This window comes from Lissotriton helveticus, chromosome 12 (assembly GCF_964261635.1).
Source record: "Lissotriton helveticus chromosome 12, aLisHel1.1, whole genome shotgun sequence".
Taxonomy (NCBI): Eukaryota; Metazoa; Chordata; class Amphibia; order Caudata; family Salamandridae; genus Lissotriton; species Lissotriton helveticus.
In genome coordinates this window covers 570,848,641-570,871,809 of record NC_136073.1, presented here as the reverse complement: position 1 = coordinate 570,871,809, position 23,169 = coordinate 570,848,641, and the positions used below count along the sequence as shown (strand labels likewise).

At 47.2% G+C, this 23,169-nt stretch overlaps 1 protein-coding gene across 1 annotated transcript in view; it reads right to left on the bottom strand.

The window, feature by feature from the left end:
• The window catches only part of MMP15 (matrix metallopeptidase 15), a 249,042-nt gene that overhangs the window by 31,114 nt on the left and 194,759 nt on the right, over positions 1 to 23,169 (bottom strand). The window contains exons 3-7 of the mRNA XM_078670153.1: positions 18,199 to 18,324; positions 13,546 to 13,853; positions 12,679 to 12,840; positions 12,312 to 12,565; positions 1,313 to 1,451 (exon numbers count right to left, since the gene is read on the bottom strand). Coding sequence (XP_078526279.1) covers positions 1,313 to 1,451; positions 12,312 to 12,565; positions 12,679 to 12,840; positions 13,546 to 13,853; positions 18,199 to 18,324 — 989 coding nt within the window. The remainder of the gene's footprint in view (positions 1 to 1,312; positions 1,452 to 12,311; positions 12,566 to 12,678; positions 12,841 to 13,545; positions 13,854 to 18,198; positions 18,325 to 23,169) is intronic.

The following is a 23,169-nucleotide window of genomic DNA, read 5'->3' as shown; positions in this document are numbered from 1 at the left end:
GGAGAGGGCTAAGCCTCATGGTGCTGCATGCTGGCGTGCTTGACCGTTATTGACCACAGACCCCCATTCCCATTCCCATGATGGACATGTTGACTTGAACAGAAGGAAATGTTGCCACAGCTCCACTCTGGGATCAGACCTGGCCTGTGGGGCATCCATTCCGCAGCTATTGAGGGCCTAAGCCGAGCGTGCATCAGATCGGACAGTGGATGAACGTTCCTGCAGATCATTGTTCACATATCGGGACATCTACTCATGCACCCGCAAATTCCAGGCACAATAGTCCAATGGAAAATTAAGGTTGAACAAGACCGAGACCCATTGGGACCCTGGAAGCATAAAGAACCGGCACAGTCTGGTGGCGCCTTGCACCATCTTCTTTACCTGAGAAAATATAATCAAGGAAGTAGATCTAGTGGGGACCTCCTCCATAGTCCTGCCGCAGGAGTAATGCGGGGTGCAAGGGATTATTCAACTTCAAATCCCAAAAAAGTTCTCAACAAGGAGTTTCTCTGGAGGAGGTGGAGTGGTGTGGCTCACTGGTTAGAGGCGGCAGAACCGTAAGCAGAGAACGGCCCGGGACCAGGGTTCAATTCCCGACGCGGCAGGGTCGTGGACCAAGGTCAAAACGGACTCGATAATTCTCACCTCGGTGCCTACTCTAACCAGGGAACACACTCGGCAACTCTGGGCATTAAGCTTGCCTCATCTTTACAACGGCCCCCCCACAGACGCCGGGGATGCCTGGTTTCACCTTGGAGATACCCAGAAAGGGACCATCTCACAGGGAAAACCAGGACGGGTTCCCCAGCGGTCTTCAGCGCCAGGATACTCCTTGGAGTCGCAGTGCGCTTTACAAGTACACCCACATTTACATTTACATTTACATCTCACACATGTAACTTCTGACCACAAGAAAGAGAATTGGTTTCTAATGGAAGGGAAGGGCAAAGTGCTCACAAGAAAGGGTGAGTAGTGGGCAGGTACACATGTGGATCAGCTGGGGAGGGGTGTCTGATGAAGAGTGAACGAGAGGCGCTAGAAAGGCCTCACATGCAAGGGTGAGAGGGGGGTGACTGTGAGGGGGTACACAGCAGAGGGGGGTAAAAGACGAGGAAAGCGATGAAAAGGGCGGGGTTAGACACCGGGGAGGAGAGATGAATCACAAAACAGGGAAATGGGGAGGGAATTTGAGGTAGGAGAGAAAGAAGGAATACAGGGGTAAAGGTAAGCGACAGGCGAGAGTCGGGAGACCGAGGGGGGAAGAGAGAAAGCACAAGGAAAAAGTGGGGGTGGAAAACATTATATTCACCTTTAAAAAAGACAAACTTCCCGTCGTGCCTCTCGTAGGCGGCGCTGATGTCAGCTGGAAGGCCACGCCAGAAGTGCCCAATGGGCATGGGGTAATTGTCCAGGACTCGGTTATTGCGAACTCTCCAAAACCACCGCCCCTTGGAGTGAGACAAAAAACAGCTATTAGAGAAATTATGATGAGAGTGCATCACGACAGTAATTAGCAGATAAAAATGCACAAGTTATATAGTAAATTAACTTCATAAAAATGACCACAGTGTGAAACACCTTGTGCTTTCAGCATATTAATAAAAAATCTTTATGGCATGCCCAGGAACGAATTCTGCACTTAAAAAGCCCTCTGCATAAGAAATAAATTAAGACGCTTACCGGCTGAGGGCATCAATCCCACTTGCAAACCATGTTTTGACATCTGCAAACAGGTACACCCACAGCTCAATAGTTTACTTAAAATGCTATGCCTTCATGTTGTATGGCAGGTTGTGACATAAGATGCGCATCGTAAACCTACCCAAAGAAATATACCCCCAGATTCATCATTGTCCTCTTTTGTGAGTCCTTAATAGCGATTATTAAGGAATCGCTATTAAAGACTCTCAAAACGGGATGAATGTAGAAACCGCAATTAATTTTGCGATTTCTACTGCTACCTTATTTGCGATTAGCTAATTGCTAATCGCAAATAAGGAATGGCTTTCCCATTCATTCCTATGGGCCTCAAGGCCCATTGGAATGAATGGAGTTATTCCTTATTTGCGATTAGCAGTTAGCTAAATCGCAAATAAGGAAGCGAATTTAAGGGTGCCAGGGGTGTCCAAACGACACCCTGTAGCACCCCTGAAATGCAAATGTACACAGGTGTTGCGCACACACATGTCCAAAGGACATGTGTGTGTGTAACATACAACTTAGAAAAATGCTTTAAAGTGCATTTTTCTAAGTTTTCGCTATTTACCACGAAGTTACACTTCACTGTAAATAGCGGCCCCATATTGCGAATTCGCAATTTTAAAAAGGTTCAAGAACAGCATTTAAGGAATCTCTAACTGAGATTCCTTAAATGCGATTCTTCGCAATATAGCGAGTTCTGTAATTGCGATTTTTGCATTTAGGATGATGAATCTCAAATGCATGGATGTTCACGGATTGAAACGGCTGCCTGTGCACACTATTGTTACTTTATTTTTGTAACGTTTTAACTTCATACGCTCCCTTCTTTCCTCTGGAATGTATGCGTTAATAAATATAAATATAGCAAATATACCTTTTATGCAACGTTTCTGTGTAAAGTAAATTGTGTTTCTTTGGTACACTTTGAAGTTCTCTGCAAAACAAGTGAGTTGAATAAAAGACGGTCGTTATTTTAAGCCACAGTGGCCGACTGTGCTTATTGAGATGGCCAGCTATATATTATTGGAATCTAGAAAGTTTTAGGTAAAAATAAACTCGACAGCGCTCTGCGTTCACAAAGGTAGTGAAAATAATTTACAATGTCTGGATTTTCAGCTTTTTCCCCACACAGGTTAAGCTAGGCGCATTTGTATAGCTTTTTACCACCAGTTGTATGGTCTAGAAGCGCTTTCGGCACCTCGGCGCTTTACACTTCTGGGGTAATTGCTGACTGGCATCAAGGTGGTCTCGGTCTGTTGCCATAGTTACTGGTTGTCCTTCATATCATTTAGGGTGAGTCATATTAGATGGTGGACGGTATGCTTGGGGTAAATTAATGTATGGTTTAGTGACTATATTGTGTTTATGACACGCCTGGGAAATCTGGAACAATAGTATCATATTTAGAGCAAGTGTATAAATTAATGCAGATTCACACATTTATTATTATAGTGACATGAGAAAAACTCTTGAGTGCCCCACAGACTGAATCTTACAATGATGGAGCAGTGAACATCTCTGCTAATAGCCAGGGGCATCTTCAAGGTGACTTTACCTCATTGCATGAATAAAACCCCATAGATCCTGGTGTTGACTAATGACACTGCACGTTTGCATATATACACTATGGGCCAGATTCCGATCTCGTAAGGAAAGCATCCCGACCGATGGAATCCTTTCCGTACGATTCAGAGAACTGGAGTCTGACCGAGCGAGTACGATGCTTACGGACTTGGTTCGCTCAGACTCCCATTGAACTCTATGGGGGCCTATATACTGGATGCGTACACAGGCTCCCATAGCAAAAAGGGGTGGTTGGGGAAAGGCGTACACCCTGTGGCGGGCACCCCATGGTGCCCACCACACTGTGCATGCTTGGATCGGGGGACCCATGGGCACCCCCACGGGTCTGATTCCGAGGGCTCCAGGTGAAGGGGGGCCTGCTACGGGACCCCAAAGAACGATTCCGGCAGCCTTTTTGATCCGGACATACTGTTTTGTGAAAGCTGTCCAAATCGTACATCGTACTTGCTCGCTCGTAAACAGAGTCCATAGAGCTGTACGAATCGTCTCCGCAAGAGACGTACAGACTAGATCAGGTTCGTAAACGATTCGGGCAACGTGGACGTGATATGCGCATCGTACTTGGTCGTTCGGAATGGGGGATGATTTGCCGCTCCGTAACAGTTTAGGCAATTCCGTACACAATTCGGACTCCTTCCTTACGAGATCGCAATAGGGCCCTATGTTGGGTAATGTCCAGCTAGAGCCACTGATGCTTTCAATCCCCAGATGTCGCAATTGTTATTATTTACGTTTGAAGTGTGTCATATCCAGAAACCTTTCTCTGGTCAATAGGCAGTCAAGAGTTTTTTATTTATAGAATGTTTTACATCATTGCCCACTAGACCCACCCTGGCAAAAGCACTGGAAAGCTCTTCTTCGACAAGGGTCACAGTGGGAGGGGTATATTTTGAGGTGGCAAGCAGTCCCCTTGCTTCGTTCCATTGGGGGTTGGTGGAAGGAGGAGTTCTCCGCCTCTTCACCACTTCTCTGGAGGTGCTCAGGTTTACATAATTTTCTAGGCTCAGTACTGGAGCAAAGTTAGAATGGGGATATTGGAGGGGTATTACCTGTTGCTCGACACGTCTTGAAGATGGATGGTGACTTGACTTTAATAGTCCTGATGAGACCACAGGCTGAGCTAAAGGATCAGTATAGCCAAGTTAGATGAGCAGATCACACTGGGAATTAACAAGGAAGCAATTGGGATTGTTTCTAGACTTGAACTGGACCAAGAACTGAGGGGTCTAGAGCCCTAGAACAAGAATAAACAGCAACTCTTTCTGACGAATTAGATCAATATGCCCAAAACTGCTGTAATCCGAGAACCGAGGATGGCACTTTCACAACTGCGACTGTGAGTAGTTTGAAAATGAAATGACTTAGGCTTTGTGCATTAAGCTTGGTTTGATGTTCAAATAAGGAAAATGTCACAAAAAATACCCACTGTAGGATGTCTGACATTGATCAACTATGGGGTTAAGTTTAGGGCCAGGATTCATCATCTAGAAAAGTCAGAGTAGTTAGCGAGGGACCACTACCAAAACCAGGTAATCGGAGAATAAAGTTACGCTTACTAGGTATTACTAGCATGACCCAGGTAAGCATCATTACAATTGTCACAACCCTAGGATCTTTCGTTTACGTTAGTGCACTTCCTCATTTTTTGCCCTCAAGACCCTATTTGTCTTTCTTTCTTTGAGGTCTATGGCGACCCTCCATCTTTGGCCACAGAACCCCATAAGCTGTTCCTTTTTTTGTGCCCTCAAATCTCCTTTAACGTTTTTTGCTTCAATATATCTTCAATTAAGAAACCCAGTTAGTCCTTCCTCAGTTTGTGACCATTGCGAAAAGTACGTTTGGAGCATAAACACATGGAAAAGCGGAGAGCAGGAATGTGGCAGCAAAGGTGCAAGAGAGAGCGCAGGGAGGCACAGCGAGAGGAACATCTAGCAGGTGATTGGTAACGCGGGCACTCGAGAAATGGTCGAAGGGCCAGTAGCCGAGCTCTAGCTGTGGGATGCTTTTTTGGGCAGCCTGGGGCCTGGCTGTGCTGTTAGGATGCCGCCAGCCACAGTGGGTGCCCAAGTGGCCTTTCTAGAGGCAGATGGGCGGAGGTATCACTCCCTTTCTCTAGCTAGGCCAGCCAATTAATTTAGGCTGATTGAGCGGGGCCAGGGGGCCTGAGCAGAAGTGGTCTTACTGCATTCATGTGTGGCTCAGCAGTGTGAACTAATCTGTGCATTTTTTTTTTATCGAAGTGAAGTTAATAAAACATACCCCAACCCCCTTTTTTGATTTTGATCCCAATCCAACCCTGGGTGAAGAGGAACCCCATCAAAGATACAAGGAGGTGTAAAGGTGGTGCAGACATACCACCAAGCGGGTGGGAGAAGTTGAGGTCTTATAAATGGCTGAGGAGGGACATGGCTGAGGAGGAACATGGCAGCAAAGGGACATGGGAGGACAGGGGGACTGGCTACAACCATAAATGGGAAGATAGAACATTCGTGAATAAACAGGGGATGGGAAAATAGGAGACATCTTGGGTTTGCGAAGTGAGTGAACATGGAGGGACGAAGGCGATGGAAGACACTTGAAGGAGAGGAAGCAAGACCATTAAATAGGGTGGAGGGGGGGGGAGCCAGACACGGGAGGGGAACAGAGTCAAAAAGATACATTCTGTGCATCTTAAATGCGTCTACTTGTCCATGGAAAAAATGTGGCGCTCAGTCCCTTGAATCCAAATGAGAATACGCCATATTCACTGCAGTGGCTTCTCTTCTGATGTCCGCAGACTCGCCTCCAACTGCTTGAAGAAACTGCTACGTGGACAGCAGGGTAAATCTGGTCTTTGATTTATTATCCAGACGTCCTGAAGGACTCCAAAGACTTCCTACTGTCGGTGTAAATGAAATGTGCTCTCCACCTCGGAAGCTTTTAGAGTAATTAGCAAAGTCTCCTGTTTTGTAGGGCTGTCAGGGTCTGAAATGATGTGCGGCCAGGCCTCCGCCACTAGCCGGCAACAATGATGGACGCCTGGAGAGGATCTGGGTCCCTCTTGCTGGGGTTTTTGAATGAACCAAGAGGCAGGCTCTGAGAATGGAGCGGCTGGTGGACTCTACTGTATTTTTGTACAAAGATGAACCAAGTGGCAGGTCTCGGAACCTTGAGGTGGACCTTCTACTCTGACGCGACACCCAATGTTGTCAGGCTGTTGAACCCTGCAGTGACTGAGTCTGGCTAATGCTGAGTTAGTCGGCAGAATTACAGGATGTGTGTGCAGTCTGGGTACCAACCGCAACCCTGGCCGAAAAGTTTAAACCAGACCCATATTGGGGGAGGGGACGAATGACATTCTCCATCATCCCCAAAAATGTTTAGGAAACAATTGGTGCAAATGGCACATTTTACTGCACAATAATTCAACTGTAATTGTAAAGTATTCTCAGGGGGTGAATCAGGGCAGACCACCTTGAAAAGCCAGAAGCCCCCAGCGGTCAGCAAAGCGCTATCTCCCCGTCCCAGTTTATCCGGTTAGAGGCTGGTCGCAAGCTAGTTTAGGGAAGGTTTTGTTGCTCTTCGGGAGCACCTGCATAGTTAAATATGTTCCTAAAGTGGTGTTGTGCAGGGTAGGTTTGATATATTCCAATATATCTTTATAGCGTAGTAAACTCGCTGCTTACATGACGATAAACAACTCAAAACATTTGGTTGAACAGGTTTTTTTAAATTGAGTATTTATTTTGGCCACTATAATATGACATCTCTTGTGTGTGAATTTCAGTCAATGTCTTAGTAAACGTGTATTTTATGTGGTGTCAGTGTCGTCATTTTTGGAGGGTATTTCCTTGGTTATGCAATTTCGACCTATTGCATTTGCCAATGCTTGTTTTTTATGTTTGAGATTGCTGAACCACCCTCGTCGTCACACGTAGGGGTGCCATTCTGTATAATCTGGGAGGTGATTAGGACGAAACAGGTGAAGGATTCACTGAGATGTGCTAGCAAAGAGCCGCCCGATGCACCTGGTTGTTGTATCTCTAGGATGCAAAGAGCTTTAGTCATATCCTGAAGTCGGTCGGGGGGGGGCGACTGGGGCCTGCAGGGGTGTGCTTATTAAAGTCAGGTGTATTACAGTGCTCATTTATAATGTTTTATAGCATCAGGCCTGGTAAGGAATAGCTGGTCTCTCTGCGCACTGGAAGTATGACCTCGCGGTTTTGTGTGGATTGCGTCAGTGGGTTAATTCTGGTTGCAGGAATAGCAGCACAATAGGCTGGACTGGTGGAAACAGGATTGGCAATGGTGGACAGGTACCATACTAATATGGCTGCCTTACATGCCCGTGAAAGGATGAGGATATTTAAGCATTTCTATTTTTCCTCATTACTTTTTGGTAGAGGCAAGACTTTTGACTAAACTTGCCACCAGTCTGGGAAGCTCTAAGCACCAGATTCCAATCACTTATCCTGCTCCATGGGCCCTGCTTGTCTTGTGCTTCATTTTATCACCGTGGCAACTGTGGTATGCATTTCTTGGGTCAGTCTGTAGCTACTGGGTGCTCAGGGGGTCGAGATGTTGGAGGTCAGTCTGGTTTCCCCCCTGCTGTGCCTGGGATGCTGTGGTTCAGGTGAACAAGAGGTCTCTTTGGAGTCATCAACAGTTATTTAACCGGCCTTGTTATTTCAATAATTCGAACTAATTCTTAACCTTCCTTTCTACTGTTCTTCGAGGCACTATTTCTGTTTGCATTATAGACATGTTTACAAAGCTGTAAAACTGAGAGTCTGTCTTTAACCCGTTCGCTGCTGCCGTCGGCCGTCGCGCGAGCTACCTCCCTGGTGCTGGGTACGTCCAACGGCCGACACGGCCGCACCCGTTTCTTCGAACGTTCAGCACTGGCGCTTAACGTTTGAAGCAGTAAACGGGTTAATGGACAAAAGAGATTAATATATTAATTGACACCTTCGGTTCCTTTGTCATGATTGATGCACTTAATATGTTTTTTGGGATGGGGGAAGTAAAATAAGGATTGCGTTTAACACACCTTTTGGTCTAATATTCGACTAGCAGTAATGGTCCTGAGGTCTTCTGTTTCTAGGCCCATCCATGGGACACCCTTACCACCCACACGAGGTGCGACATGTCAAGAGGCGGGAGCCGCACTTCAGGTAAAGGTGAGGCCTGCGCCATGAAAACTCAGCAACATCATACACGACATTTCTTGAAGAAAAAAAAAGAGATACCACAGCGACTTCCACTCTGTCAGCTTAACACCGTCAGCGTTCAAACTTCTGGTTAAACATCTCAGGGTGATCCAACCAACATGGGCTGAACAGGCCTCTGCAGACCCTTGCTATGGCCCATCTCAGATGCTGTCGTCAATGTCACCAAGTTAAGCACGCCTTTCCAGTGCAAGAAGAGGGCAGGGACATGGCCACCTGGGCTAGGTGATGGAATTTGGCCCTCCCTGTGCTTCACCGTCCCAGGAGATCCTGCTCTTCAGCAGCAGGTCACCGGGGAAAGCCAGAACCACAAGCATTTGTTCTGGTAGGAAAAGCTGCCAGAAAAAGGGACATTGAACTTGAGACTGTGAATGACAGCAAACAAAAGGGAAAGGAGGCAGTCAAAGATTCAACAGGTCAGGGTACCAAATCCTCTGAGCTCAACATAAAGATATCAAGATGAGCTGGGTCTAGCCCTCCTAACCTTCTTCAGGACCCTTGGGATCAGAAGCAGAGGCAGGAACACGTCAAGGAAGCTAGAGTTCCACCAAAAGGCAGACTATGTCTCCTCATGAGGCTACAGGTGGAAACTCCAGAGCGCTAAAGACTGGCCACTGAGTGTTGTCGGTAGTAGCGAATAGACCTACTAAAGCTGCACTCCATTATGCGAAGTCAACTAGAGGTACATCTTGGAGTAATTGCCACTTGTGATTGGCAAAAGGATGCATGCTGAGTTCTACTGCCCTACTGTTCAGGGAACCTGCTAGGTGACTGACGGACAGGGAGACCGCGTAGGGGTTCATCCACCACCCCAGGCTCAGAATATTCACACACAGTATGTGGGACCTCACTTAACCAAGCTTGTCGCACTTCCACATACGATTGTGTTGTCTGGCAGGGCCTAATTACATTTTATAACCAAGATGCCCAATCTCCAGCCATCTTCTTGCACAGGAAGGGCGTCCTTAACTTAGGAACAGTAACGCAGAGGACAGGCTCCGCTAGACTTTGGGATATACCATGGTAAGGGTCAGCAGAGGCCAGTTCAGGTTGAGTTACGTATACCTGGTGAGTCTAGGATAAAAAAACTCACGCAGATTGCGAACAATCCACAGAGAGCAACGGAGAACTACTTGCACTAGCAGAGTCTTACATCAATATGTCTTCACATTAATTCATTTGGAAAAAACAGCCTCTGACATGATTGTCCATCATCTGCTGTCCTTTGTTGAACATAGAAAGGCCTTAAGGGCATGGTATATGTTGCACTGCTCCAAGAGACTGATATGATTACGCTCCGCCACCAGAGGGCAGAAGCCTCTTACCTCCACATCGTCCAGAGGACCTCCCCAGCCTAGAGAAGATGCAACCATCACTACTGTGGGCACTGGATGGGTCATGCAGAATGGCCTGCCACCAGTTATGCTGGCATCCGCAGCCTCCACTGAAGGTCTTGGGCTGCCATATTTGATAGCCAGAAGCTGCCTCAGAAGCAACACCATTGTCGGACCCATTGAAGAACGCTCCACTGCAGGGCCAGCATGGGTCAGCGGGCACGAGGTAAAAGCAGAGGGCACAAGGCTATGAGACCACAAAGCCTTATTACCATCCGGGCCTGAAACAAGGTATGCGCCCAAAACATTGAGATCATAGCCTAAATGTCCCAGACTAGTTGGGGAGGTGGAAAAGCTTTCAAAGTCGCAGTGTCCGGAGTCGCTCCTATAAAGGAAATCCACTCATGTTTTAGATGCAATATTGGCTCGTTAATGGAAAACCGTATGTCGGGCAGCATTGACTGTCTTTTCCAACTTGCCGGAAACTGACTGAGGCAAGACTACCTTTAGCAACCAGTCATCAAGTTACAGGAATTCATGTATTCCTGGCCTTTAAAAAGGAGCCATGACCACCGACATCACTTTCGTGAACACATGGAGGCCAAGGAAAGGCTAAAGGGCAAGAAGGTGGACTAGAAGCATTCCAACCCTAAGACAAATTTTAAGAAACACCTGTGGGACTGTGGGGTTAGCTCTTCAAAGTAACCATAATGCATATCCAAGGACTCTCTAGACTCCGGGTTCAAGGTTGCCAAGGCCAGAGCTAACCAACATTTTCAACATGTTCTTCCAGAGGAATGAATTTAGAAACCTGAGATCCATTCTCAGCCTCAAGTCCCCTTGCTCCTTGGGAGCGAAGCAGTATTGAGAGTAGCATTCTGTGCCCCTCTCCTTCTGAGGCACTACATCACCTTGGCAAGCAGTGTCTGAACTCGGTCTAAGATGGTGGCATTCTCTGCTAATGTTTGAGCACAAACTGGGAAACGTGTTGAGGGGTGGCAAAAAGGGGATGGAGTAACCAACTAGAACAATTCGAAGGACCCATTGGTCCGAAATAACTGCGTGCCAGAAGGGCAGGTAAAATCTGATTCTGCCCCCCCCCTACTTGCCCTATACAACTCGTGGAGAGGGTGTTAGGCAGCTTGGCAGTAGCTACTGCAAATGAGGCCTACGTACCTGCCATCACCTCTCCCTTTGGAGCCATGTAAAGGCAGTACAGGTTGTGAGAGCCGCCTCTGCCGGTAGGCAAGGCTCCTGGAGTACCCCCAGAATTTTGTGTCATCTTGGTGGAACTGGTGAGCTGGGGATAGCAATCCCAGTGATTGCACCGAAGCCTGGTTATGCCTTAAATCATTCCAGCAGCGAACTTGCCTGAAAAATCTTTCTGCGTCAAAGGGAAAAACTGTCAATGACGCAGGACATATCGGCAAAATCGGTAGCCAACATCCAAGCATACCTTTTAACAATGGCACAAGTGTCCATAGCACGCCAGCACCTTCCATAGTGTCCACGCTGTCCTTAAGATGTATTTGGCCTCATATTGGCCAGTATGTATCATTTGAGCAAATATAAGTCCAGAAGTTGTCAGAAAGAGCAAGCAAGATCTAGCCCACCATATCATAAAGTGCATGATTGTAATAGCCCAAGAGGGAAACATTATTAGATTAATGTAGGGCCAGAAGGAAACATTAATTTTGCCTAGGGCATGGATCTTCTTAGATTTTTTTATCAGGAGGAGAAATGGGGAAATAGTTAGGGTCCACCTTGCTCGCTGAAGCTTGAGGGACAAGACTCTCAGGAGTTGGAAATTGCATTGAAAGGATGGTTCCCCAGAAGAAGCAGGTCTACAGTGCAGAGGAATCGGGCGTCTCTAAGGTGAAGCTGAACCCGGCTACTTATGTGAAAATATCCACTCATGATGCATAAAAAAAGATACTGAGATCTGGTTGGAAATATCAACACAGCTGTCATGCAATGCACACTAGCCACTAGATCCTGATCAAAGCGTCTGAGTTTCATCACGTGATCCCTTTTCCCAAGGTGCAGAATTACAGCCCTGAGCAGTCGTGTGTCTCACTGGTGGAGTGAACACAGTTTGGATCAGGTAATCATAATGGCCTCAGTCTTGGCCTCAATAAATGGTACTAAGGGCTCAATAGTTGTTGACCCAGGGGGCTAAATTTCGGTCAAAAGGTTTGTGGGTTATATAGTACCAACAAATGCCTTAAGTCTAGACAGAAATCTTCAGGAAGTATAGGGTCTCTCTACTGCATGCATTATATGGCATGACAAAAACATCACTATCAATACATTGGCTTAACCGCTTCACCGACGGGTAAGTCTAGGTAAGTGGATGTGGAGCTAAGAATAGTAACTACATACATGCATGCTGTAGTGGATGTGATGATTTTGTAGGCTGGTTTTATCGACCTCTAGAGTGTGACATACAACCACTCATAAAACATGCTGGTTCACTCCTTACCTTAAACACAAACATTTCCCCACGTAGCATAGCGACTGAGTCGAACCCTCCGTCACAGATGTTGGGTCCATATTGATCAGGGCGGTCTGTGGTCCTTGGCTTCTCTGGGGGGTCTGGTTTTGGCGGCCTGTCTGGCTTCCCTCCAGGGGGCTGCTTGGGAGGCCTTAGGTCTGGCTCGACACCAGGCTTCTTTATCTTTGGGGTGACAGTTGGGAGGGCAACAGTTGTGGTCTGAGGCTGATTATCTGGGAGGCCTGAGAACAGAAACGTAGGTTAGAACCAAGGTGGCGTATTAGGGCCTTAGAATGGCCAGGAAGTCCGGTTTTGTGCTGTTTGCAATTTATTGTGCAAAGCCTGTGCAACTCACCATATAGCTGCTGGATGCCCCTGAGGTCATCTTCAGGCAGCTGGAAGTCTTCAATTTCCATCCACTGGTAGAAAGGTGCCATGATAGCAGAGGGGTTGCTTGAGTGCTCTAGTCCCAGAGAGTGCCCCAGCTCATGCACTGCCACCAAGAAGAGGTGGTTTCCTGCAGTAAGAGATTGGTACCAACTCAGTTTATAGCAAGTGAGGACATTTCTCTGGCATCACCTCTCTCTTCCTTCTGACGCTCTCCTATCTTCTCTCTGACTATTTTCCCTTTCACTTCTTCTACATTTACTGCTCCCTCTCTCTATTGCACAAGCAACCATCACCAGTTCTACATAATGAGAATTTGCGCCTAAATCAGGATTACAACCTGTGCAAAAATATCGCACAGACCAGGTAGTTTTCCCTTCAGAGATTTCTCCAGATACAACCTGGGAAGATTTCTGTGAGGGAAAAATGCAAAAGCCAGAGTTTTGCAGCAGAGAACAGGGGAGAGCTATAGTATTATTGCTTAACTGGCCACTGTAGCAGGCAGGATTAAATGGTGTGGTATTATCACATGCAAGAATACCTAACAACATGGTATTGGTAGTTCCCCGAGTGGTATCACTGCATTTTGTTACTGCATCTCTTAGAATGAGGGTCTATCTCTTGCTCTGGAAAAAGAAGTGGGAGAGGAATATCTGACTGCAGCTTGCCGCAGCAAGGTAGGCTTGCACTATGGTAGGGCTTTCTCGCCTACACATTTTAAGGGTTTCATTGTTTCGGACACAAACGCTTTAAAAAAAGGATACATGCATTTTAGTTACTGCTGTTGCTCTGAGATGATACAAACATTTTGTTTAGAAATCAGGAGCCCTCTTACCTGACTGGTCTCGGTCATCCATTGTCCAGGGCTCATCGGAGTCAAAGTGTGTGTCACCCCCCACGCCAGGGCCAGGGAAGTAGGCATGGGCTAGGAAGCCTCCCATGCCATCAAAGGGGGTGCTGTCTCCATGGAAACCTGAGGCAAAGAGAACCATGATGTCCGCCACCTTCTGACGCCCCCGACGGATGTCCTCATAAGAAATCTCCTTGAAGACCAGGGAGGTTGCCGCTTCCCACACCTTGAAGGCCCGCCGAACCCCCTCAAATGAGTTGTACCGGCCCAGTTTCTCTGTGTAGTTTTGAATGCTGCAAACACAAGGAATGAAAATACAGAGGGTGGTATGAGGCAGGTGTAAGCTGAGGGTCCTATCCTTTGGTGAAGGTAGTGGCACTGAAAAAACTATGCCATCACATTTTCAGACTGACCAACTTTCAGCTAGGCGAATATGTTTTATAGACACCAAGGCCCGCTCATTAAAGGTGGCAACTTATGGCACTCCCCCCTCTGAAGCTTGACCTTAAAGAAGTGAATTTCTTCCTTTCTCCTCAAACCCCTTTGAGTACCTAAAAGTGCTGGAACCCTCTGCTAATGCTAAGAATGTGAAAGCATTGGATTTACGCCTGGGGGACAAACTCCTCCGTGAAGACCACATTAAAAATATTGCCAAAGGGTTATCACATTCAGGACTTTCAAGAACGAATGGAAGACTTCGCAACTTAAAAAAAAAATTCGAGGACCTCGTGAACTGCTTTTTCTTTAGAGTTAGACGCTGAAGTTTGAAATGGCTCTTGATATAGTTGAGCCTCCATGTGTTCCATAACCACTTGTGAAATTTGAAAATTTATGGTTCAATTTCAAGTAATATACCGAGCTATTTGTACAATTTTTATGACTAGCGCATGTAACTGTGCACCAGAAAACGTTGTATCTCAAAGACCCTATATGTTTATGTAGTTACATTTTCTAACCATCTCATTATAGAAACCTGGCTTGGAGAGTTTGTAAATTGAGAACTATAGACTATTTGTCTATGTCTGTTGTTGCCTGGGAGAACGTAGGTCAAGCAACAACACCTGGCAAACGGTTGTTTATTATTTCAGACAGCGTGAGCTTGCAACCGCCTACTCTATGGGTTAAGCATCAAGACATTGCAACTCATTGTTTTTGGCGTGCTGGAAGAGAGCACAGAACTGCCATGTGTTTAGCCCCTTGAGTACTCATGACGAGGTCAGCTCCGCGCCCGTTCCGTGAAACGCTCGCATGCTGGGCTGATTCTCCTGCTGTGCTGAGCGTTCCATTGGAACGGGTGTGGCCATGACGTGCTCAGCTCGTCATGAGCACCGGAGCGCCGTAGCTCATGACGAGCTGACCTCGTCATGAGCACCAGAGCGCCGTACGTGCTCTCCCGCCCCAGCACAGCAGGAAAAACAGCCCCGCACGGAAGGGGTTAAGGTCCCGGAAAGAGATTGTTAGGCGCCAGCAGCATTGCAGTGGAATCTTCTACCCTCATGTGTTATGTTACATTTGTAACTTTTGCCTAGCTTGCAGCTGGCCATTAGCATGGTTTTGCAGTTCACTTTGCAACGGATTTATAACATGACGTCAACTGCTTTCCAGAGCATTGGCTTCTTTTCCTCCTCTAGTTCCTAGTATTTAGAAATCCACAAACTAGCACAATCAAATGTGTTCCTGTGTTTTGATGGAATCACGTGTCCTATACTGCAGCTGTGCTCCTGCAGACACCCATTTCTGTGAGGCTGAAAGATGCATGCAACAACTCCTGCAAAAAGTGCTGTGCAGATTTCAGCTTCAAATCACAGAGGTGCAGCAGGCTACAACATTCACCAGGCAAACACCTCTCCATAATACTGACAGGAAGCGAGGCCACTTGTTGCATCTTCTCTGTCAATTCCACCAGGTGCTTGAAGGACTACAAACGCACATGTACTTACCAATGACAAGCGCAGGGACGGCTTAGTCCACAGTTGACATAAGAAAGTGGTGCAAATTGTGGTAAGATGATTGAGATACGTGAATGCAAACGTGACTAGCTCTCCCACATATTTTTGCATCACGCAGATTTAGGCGGAGCTGTAAGTTCGACACAACATTCTACGGGGTCATCTCGGAACCTCACGCACGACACCAAAATACAACTCACATTAACTACGCTATAAAAACACACACCCTACCAACAAGACACTGCAAACAGAGTCGCTGCTTACTCGACCACTAAGATCTTTGAGAGCTTGTAGTGGAAATGCTACAATAAACTCAAAGCCTTATAACAGACACCTGGGGTCCAAAATAAACACAGGCTTATGACCAGCCTTGCAGGGTGCTCAACCAGTCACCTCTATTCACAAAGGACGTGCAGATCTATAGGACTCCCATACGTTACCAAGGGTATGCCTCACTCTTAGCCAGGTAGACTGTCCGTAGGTACCAATCTTCTGATTTAGGTTTAGGGCAGCGTTGTCTTTTGCACCTTCTTTTTTAACCTAGTTTTTCTCCACAGGAAACATTTTTCCCTATGGAGGGACCCGTTCCCCATGACCACCATTATGCCGGGTGTTTTTCAAAGTCCCAACACCCTGAAAAACACTCATCGAGCCATTGTTAATAGGGGAAGTGAATGAAGAAAATTGTGAATACCTATGAAGGGTCAGCTTTGTGGGTGTTCCAAACTTTTCTATGACCACCATCTCTACACGGCCATTTCTCTCCTGATCCTGCTCCTAATCTTCGTTTACTCCTGTGGGAAAAGCCTGCCTAGATAGGAAGACTTTCTTGCCAGGGTGTGAGTTTCCAAATGTAAATCCTGATCCTGTGAACACGGACATCAGTTCTGCACAAAAGAGCGAGTTTCGACGAGTCGGTAGGGTAATCGAGCAATGTCAGAAAAGCTGGTCAGACATAGCAGTGTCTGTACACGTTACCCAATTAAGTGGGCCATTAGAGCCAGTGTGTACCAATGCAATTTATCCTTTAAGTATTTCTATTGCTCGAGCATACAGGCAGGTGGGAGGCAAGAAAGGCAGGCAGACTGAGGTCTCTAGAGGAAATTCAAGGGGCGTCCTCTACAGGATACTGAACATATGTTTACCAGGGCAGCCAGATGTCTCCTAACAGGGATGCAGGTAAAAAAAAGCTGGTATTCCTGCCCGATAATTCCACATCCACCATCGCCAGTCTCATTAAGCCCTAGTATATGGCCATCCACACCTGAGTAAGAGGGACACTATTAGTGTACCTCCTTTCAACACAGCAAGACTATGTTGAAATCTCTCAACTCAAACGAAGTGCAGACACCACCAGTGGGCTCGTGGAACGTTGAAAGGACAGGGTGGTACAGCTTTACCATACCGTGCAGACATGTTTGATCCAAATAAGGTCAGCAGTACATAACAGGGTCTGCTGCTGAGGCAGGATGGGTAGTGCTGTGGAGTATACGTCACAGCTGTAAACATTGTTGCCTCACATAGTGGACACCTAACAGAGAGACGCCTCACCTATGGTCTGTAACGATATCCGATGCTTTGTGGTAACGCTCACATATGAGTTATCACAAAAGAAGCCAGATATAGACGATGTGGGCCTCCTTAACGTGCACCACCCTATCAAAGGACTTTTTTATATGGACAGATCCACTTGTTAAAAACACTACACTCAGTAGCTGTCTTGTCTAAGCTACTGTCTGATAGCCAGTTCGACATTTTACATTCTCCTCACCCACAGACACTTAGCGCCTGAGAAACTGCAACAGACCACTGGAAGGTAATCTTTGAATACCTGGTGACTGGGTGAGGAAGCAGCCAGTTAATGCAATCATGCAATGGAGGAGGGCTGGGAGGCCCTCTGACACCGGCCAAAGTTCTTTGTTTTGGGGACCCAGGAAATGTAGTGTAGATACAATGTGCATTGCTACTGATTCTTACCGGGGTCTCATACTACGCTTGCTATCCTTCAAACATTTCCGCCAGGGGTGCCAGATCAATTCCCCGCGTGTCAAGGATGAATGTGTGGACCCTATCTCCTCAGCATGACACTAAACCCCCAGCAACAGCTCGGTGTGAACCATGACTTATATCAGTGCCATTAACACAAAGCAAGCCATTTGGTAGGGCAGTGAGATGAATGCCTACTAAATATTTTGTGATTGCTATTTTCTAATAGTTTCCTTGCAACCCTGACAAGAAAGCTATACATTTACCATGCCATTTAGGGCTGCATCGAGCCTACTGAGGATTATTTGGGGGAAGTGATTTTGGCGAAGTGATTCAGCTTACCAAGATGATAATCCAGCTACCTAGAACTCTTTGGTCTGATGATCTCCGGGGTGATTTTAGTAGAAACACAACCGTGCGTTCAGACGTAATCGGGATCAAACTGGAAAACACTGTAGCACTCCTTAGATTTTAAGAATACGGGGCACATCGCTTCAGCTATATTTGTGCCTGCCTGTGCCTTGGATGTCTACTCTACAACTCTGCATTTGTTGACCAACTACTCCAGAGATTGACAGTTACTTTAACTATTGTAAACCAACCTGGGATTCACCTTCAGGCCTACATTGCGACTTCCTCATGTACCCACCAAGGCCTGAGGCAGACTCACAGTGATGACAGGGAGACAGTAGGCACTGCGCACCTGAAGGTGAGTGGGCTGTGTGTCCACTTCAGCCCCCGCAAGGCATACCGCCGTCTCCGCCGAAGGTTCGCTTTCGCCTGGGCGCCAAACTGATCCGGAATGCCACAGCGAGGTCGTCGCATCCACCTGCCCAGGAACAAGACAACACAGACAGAGGGGGTGAGAAAGTGTATACATAACCCAGTGGTGCTTTCCCAGTTGACATGGAGCTGTAGAGAATAGCACTGGGATACGTGTTATGGTTGCCCTGTAGTGAACGTTATTTTAGTATTGGTTGTTGCAGAACTTTAGTGTAAGGCAGAAGAATTGATGGGATCCACTGAGGCTTAATCTATGTACAATGTTCATGATAACCACAACCACTGCATATGAAAGAGAGACATTTAGCTAATGTGAACATGCTGAAAATCTGGCATACGACCCGGACAAAAAACACATAAGTTAATTGTATCTCCTTATTCATGAGCACTTTTTCCAGTGCTTTGGTGATAGTCTTAATTTTCACCTCCTGTACATACTCTCATTAAACACTAATTATAATATTGTTTTGTACTTTTGTCATGCTGTAATGATTGCACAATTTCAAATGTACAGTGTATATATATATATATATATATATATATATATATATATATATAATAATTATAACATCAATTGCTTCTGAAATAACTGTAAGATGTATGTTGCTCTTATAGGGAAAACAATACTACTAGGAAGATATCTTCTGCGTGTGTTTTCAGTGTTGTGGGCCTAAACCTTCCCTATTCAATAGAGCCCAACCCCTTATCGTGTTTTAATTTTAAAATGTGACCTATGCAGTGGCAGTTAATTGCCAGATATTCATAATATCAAATACACCCCCCTTTACAATGGGCATTCTTGCCATCACCATTAAAATCAAAGCAGGGCTCAGAGTATTGACAGTATCCCATCGGGTGAAAGGTGGTCATTTTCTGGTTTGTTTTCTCCCCATGCTTTGTCCCTCCACTCTTTCGATGTATATTCTTTTCTGGCTGATCTGTGGCCTCTGCCTCATCTGAGGTACAGAAGTGGTGCATGCGAGAGGGAAAGAGAACTGTCTAACATGGGAGGGGGTGAAGGAAGCTAGACAGGAGATAGAGAGGGAAAGAGAACTGTATAACAAGGGAGGTGAAGGTAGTTAGTGAGGAGATAGAGAAGTAGGTTAGGTGGGGAGAAATGTAACATAAAGGGAGAAAGCGGAGGTAGTCAAAACTAAGGGTTCAGAAAGTTGAAGTGGTGGCTATAGAAAGAGGATGATAGAGAAGGTTTTTGACAGTGGTAGCAATAGCTAGGGAAGGAAATGTGGATGCAATCAAAAAGGTGAGATAAATTTAGAGGTGAGGTAGAGAGGGGAAGAGACAAGGCAGGAAGAGAGGTCATTAGAAAGAGGTCGGGGCAGAGAGAGGCACAGATAGACAGGTGAAGTTGTGAGAGAAGACTATAGAAAGCAGTGAGGTAGAGCGGAAGTGACACCAAAACACACCGCTTCTTAAACCTCTTTTTCAGTCATTGCATTGGTAAGGTAACAGCGACTGTGTTAAGATGCACCTCAAGAGGTAGAGTAAGAAAGAGGTAGCGAGAAAGGTGGAAGCTAGCGAGAGAGGCGAGGAAGAAGGACCAAAGGTGTAAGGCGCTGAGAAAAGATGGTGAGGCGGAGTGACGTGGTGGATGAAGGAATGGGGCGGGAAACTGAGGGGTTACCGAGAGAGAGGAGTGGGTCAAAAAATGAGGATGTGAGGTACAGCGAGGAGTGAGGCTGAGTGAAGTGAGGTAAAAAAAGAAGATAGGGGAGTAGATAGAGACGAGGCACCGAGAGATTAGGTTGAGAGTGACATAAACCATATATAGGAGAGCTAGAACGAGGTACGATGGAAACAGTGCAATGAGGGAGGGCGGGGGTCGAGGAAAGAACAGAGAGGTAGAAACATCGTGGGAGGCCGAGAGAGAGAGAATAAGAGAGAGAGAGAGAGTGAAAGAGAGAGAGAGAGAGTGAAAGAGAGAGAGAGAGAGAGAAGTATGGTGAGAGAGAGGTGAGTTAGGTATGGGTGGGATAGATAAGGAGTGCACAGAGAAATGGTTGAGGTCGAATAAGGGAGGTGAAGTACGGAGAGAGACATGGGACAGAATGCCACCAACTGCATGAGAGTGCAAGGGTAAGAGGGTGCATGCCTAGCTGTCAAATTTAGAAAGAGACTGTGCTTTACTGTTAGAGTGAGGCTTGGGACTGGCCTGGGCAGTTTACCTTAGTCAGCGTGGCCCACTGTAAATGTAAATTGTGGTCAGCGGGAAAGATAAACAGCGGCAGCGTTTCATCTATTTATACTCTTTTTCTGGGAATGGTACTGGGCGCTGGCTGCAGAGGAGCGGCAGGTACTGGGGCTGGAGTACTGACAGGGCGAGCTGCAGGCAGAATTGTGAGCGTGTGCAAAAAGCAGGAAGTGACGAAGAAGTGTTGTTGTGAGTGAACTGCAGGCAGCTGTGCAAGAAATAGGAATGTGAAGTCAGCTCAGAGTGTGGGGCACAAGCAGCAGTCTGTGAGTGTGACTGCGAGCTGCAGGCAGCTGTGCAAGAAATAGGAATGTGACGTCAGCTCAGAGTGTGGGGCACAAGCAGCAGTCTGTGAGTGTGACTGCGAGCTGCAGGCAGCTGTGCAAGAAATAGGAATGTGACGTCAGCTCAGAGTGTGGGGCACAAGCAGCAGTCTGTGAATGTGACTGCGAGCTGCAGGCAGCTGTGCAAGAAATAGGAATGTGACGTCAGCTCAGAGTGTGGGGCACAAGCAGCAGTCTGTGAGTGTGACTGCGAGCTGCAGGCAGCTGTGCAAGAAATAGGAATGTGACGTCAGCTCAGAGTGTGGGGCACAAGCAGCAGTCTGTGAGTGTGACTGCGAGCTGCAGGCAGCTGTGCAAGAAATAGGAATGTGACGTCAGCTCAGAGTGTGGGGCACAAGCAGCAGTCTGTGAGTGTGACTGCGAGCTGCAGGCAGCTGTGCAAGAAATAGGAATGTGACGTCAGCTCAGAGTGTGGGGCACAAGCAGCAGTCTGCGGACACCCATTGATAAAGTGGAAACCCACCTGTTTGAAATAACTCGGGGTGTATATATACCATACGGCGGCGGACATGTTGGATGGAAATGTCTGCGAGCACTAAAGAGCAGCATGGCCTTTTGGGCGACTTTGCCTTTATCATTGATGGGTCGAATTTCCCTTTTGAAAATGGTGGCACTACCGCGCCTTCTATATTATTTTCGTACACTGCCTGTATGGATACCCTGCTCCTTTTTTAAATTGTTGAAATCGCACATATCCTCATTTCTTTGGGGCACGGGGAGATGCAGGGTCGCCCAGAATACGCTCATTCGTCCGAAAGATGCGGGAGGACTAGCAGTCCCTGATTTTGAACTCTATTATCTGGCAGCTCAATTGCAGCTCTTCACACAGGAAGTAGCGAGAGTGTTCCGAGGCCCGGAACAGGGGAGAGAGGGTGGAACACCACGACATGTTTTGGCTTACATAACACTACAACAGAAGCTGGATCTGCGTGACCTTACTATGGAGGAGCAAACGTTCCGCCTTTGCTGGAACTGATCCCAGCGCCGGGCGGGAGTACGTCACCCGTATGCGCCGGAAATACCTATCGGGATGGTGACGGCGTTGCCGCACGGTGGGGACTGGTCGCGGCTACAGGATTGGGACGAAGCGGGACTGCATGTCATAGGAGATTTGTACGAAGGCGGGACGCTTTTGCCCTACCAAACGCTCCAAGAGCGGTTTGATTTACCGAGGGGAGGATACTTATTGCATGCCGCGATCACTAGAGCCATGCGGACGCACTGGAAGGAGGGGTTATTAGAACCCGCGACAACCATGGCCTGTCAATACGTCATGATGGCAGCGGGCACTTACAAAGCGGTCACATGTCTCTACGCTAGGATGCTCCGAGAAAACTTGCCGCCTTTGACTGGGTTGAGAAACAAGTGGGAAGCTGACTTAGGACAGGAGATCCCCGAGACGGCTGGGCGCAGGTAATGCGACGAGCCCGGAAGAGCACTAGGAATGCACGCTTCCAACTAGTGCATTTTTTCATTCTCCACAGGGCGTATTTAACACCAGGGAAAATTCGTAAGTACTTTGGAGTGAGTGAGGCAGCGTGCCCTAGGTGCACCAGGGAGAGTGTCGAACTAGACCACATGTTGTGGACTTGCCCAATGCTGGGAGACTACTGGAAGGGGATAGGAGATACACTGAATGAGGTGACGGGAAGGCAACTGCAGTTCGACATGGCTATCAGCGTACTGCACTGGTTCCCTCACACCCCCAAAAATAGGAATACCAGCAAATTTATTGACATGGGACTTATATTGGCCAAGCGCGAAATCACTAGACATTGGAAGGCAACGACTGGTCCTTCGTACAGACGATGGGCGAATGAATTCGTGAAATGGGCTTCCAGCGAAAGCTCCCTTAGATATCAGTTGGCATGTAGGCACCAGGACGACAAAGCACTGGCCGCAGCGACAGCATGGGAGGTGTTAGTACAGGCCCTACGGAACCGGGAGGTACATGGTGAAGAGGGAGAGCAGGATAATGAAGGAGAGCCCCACCGACACATCCAGGGTACATTGCATACCTAAACACTTAACGCTCCTGGCACATAGCCATAGATGTCTGACAGAGGTCACGTGCGGAGGTGGTGGGACACTGGGGAGGGTGGGTGGGAGGGCAAACCACCGAAAGGAGACGCGGAGGTACAGAGGACTGTGTAGCGACACCTCATAGGGACACTATAGAAAACTCCCTCAGGATATAACACCCATTACTGCAAGGCTGGCGAGGGACACTCCCATTTGATAATATGGAAGACGCTTCTTTGATATTGAGGGAGTGGTGTTCCCGGTGGATATGGTCGCTCACCTGAGGGACTGCAAATCTTAGGGGGAGAAGCGGTGA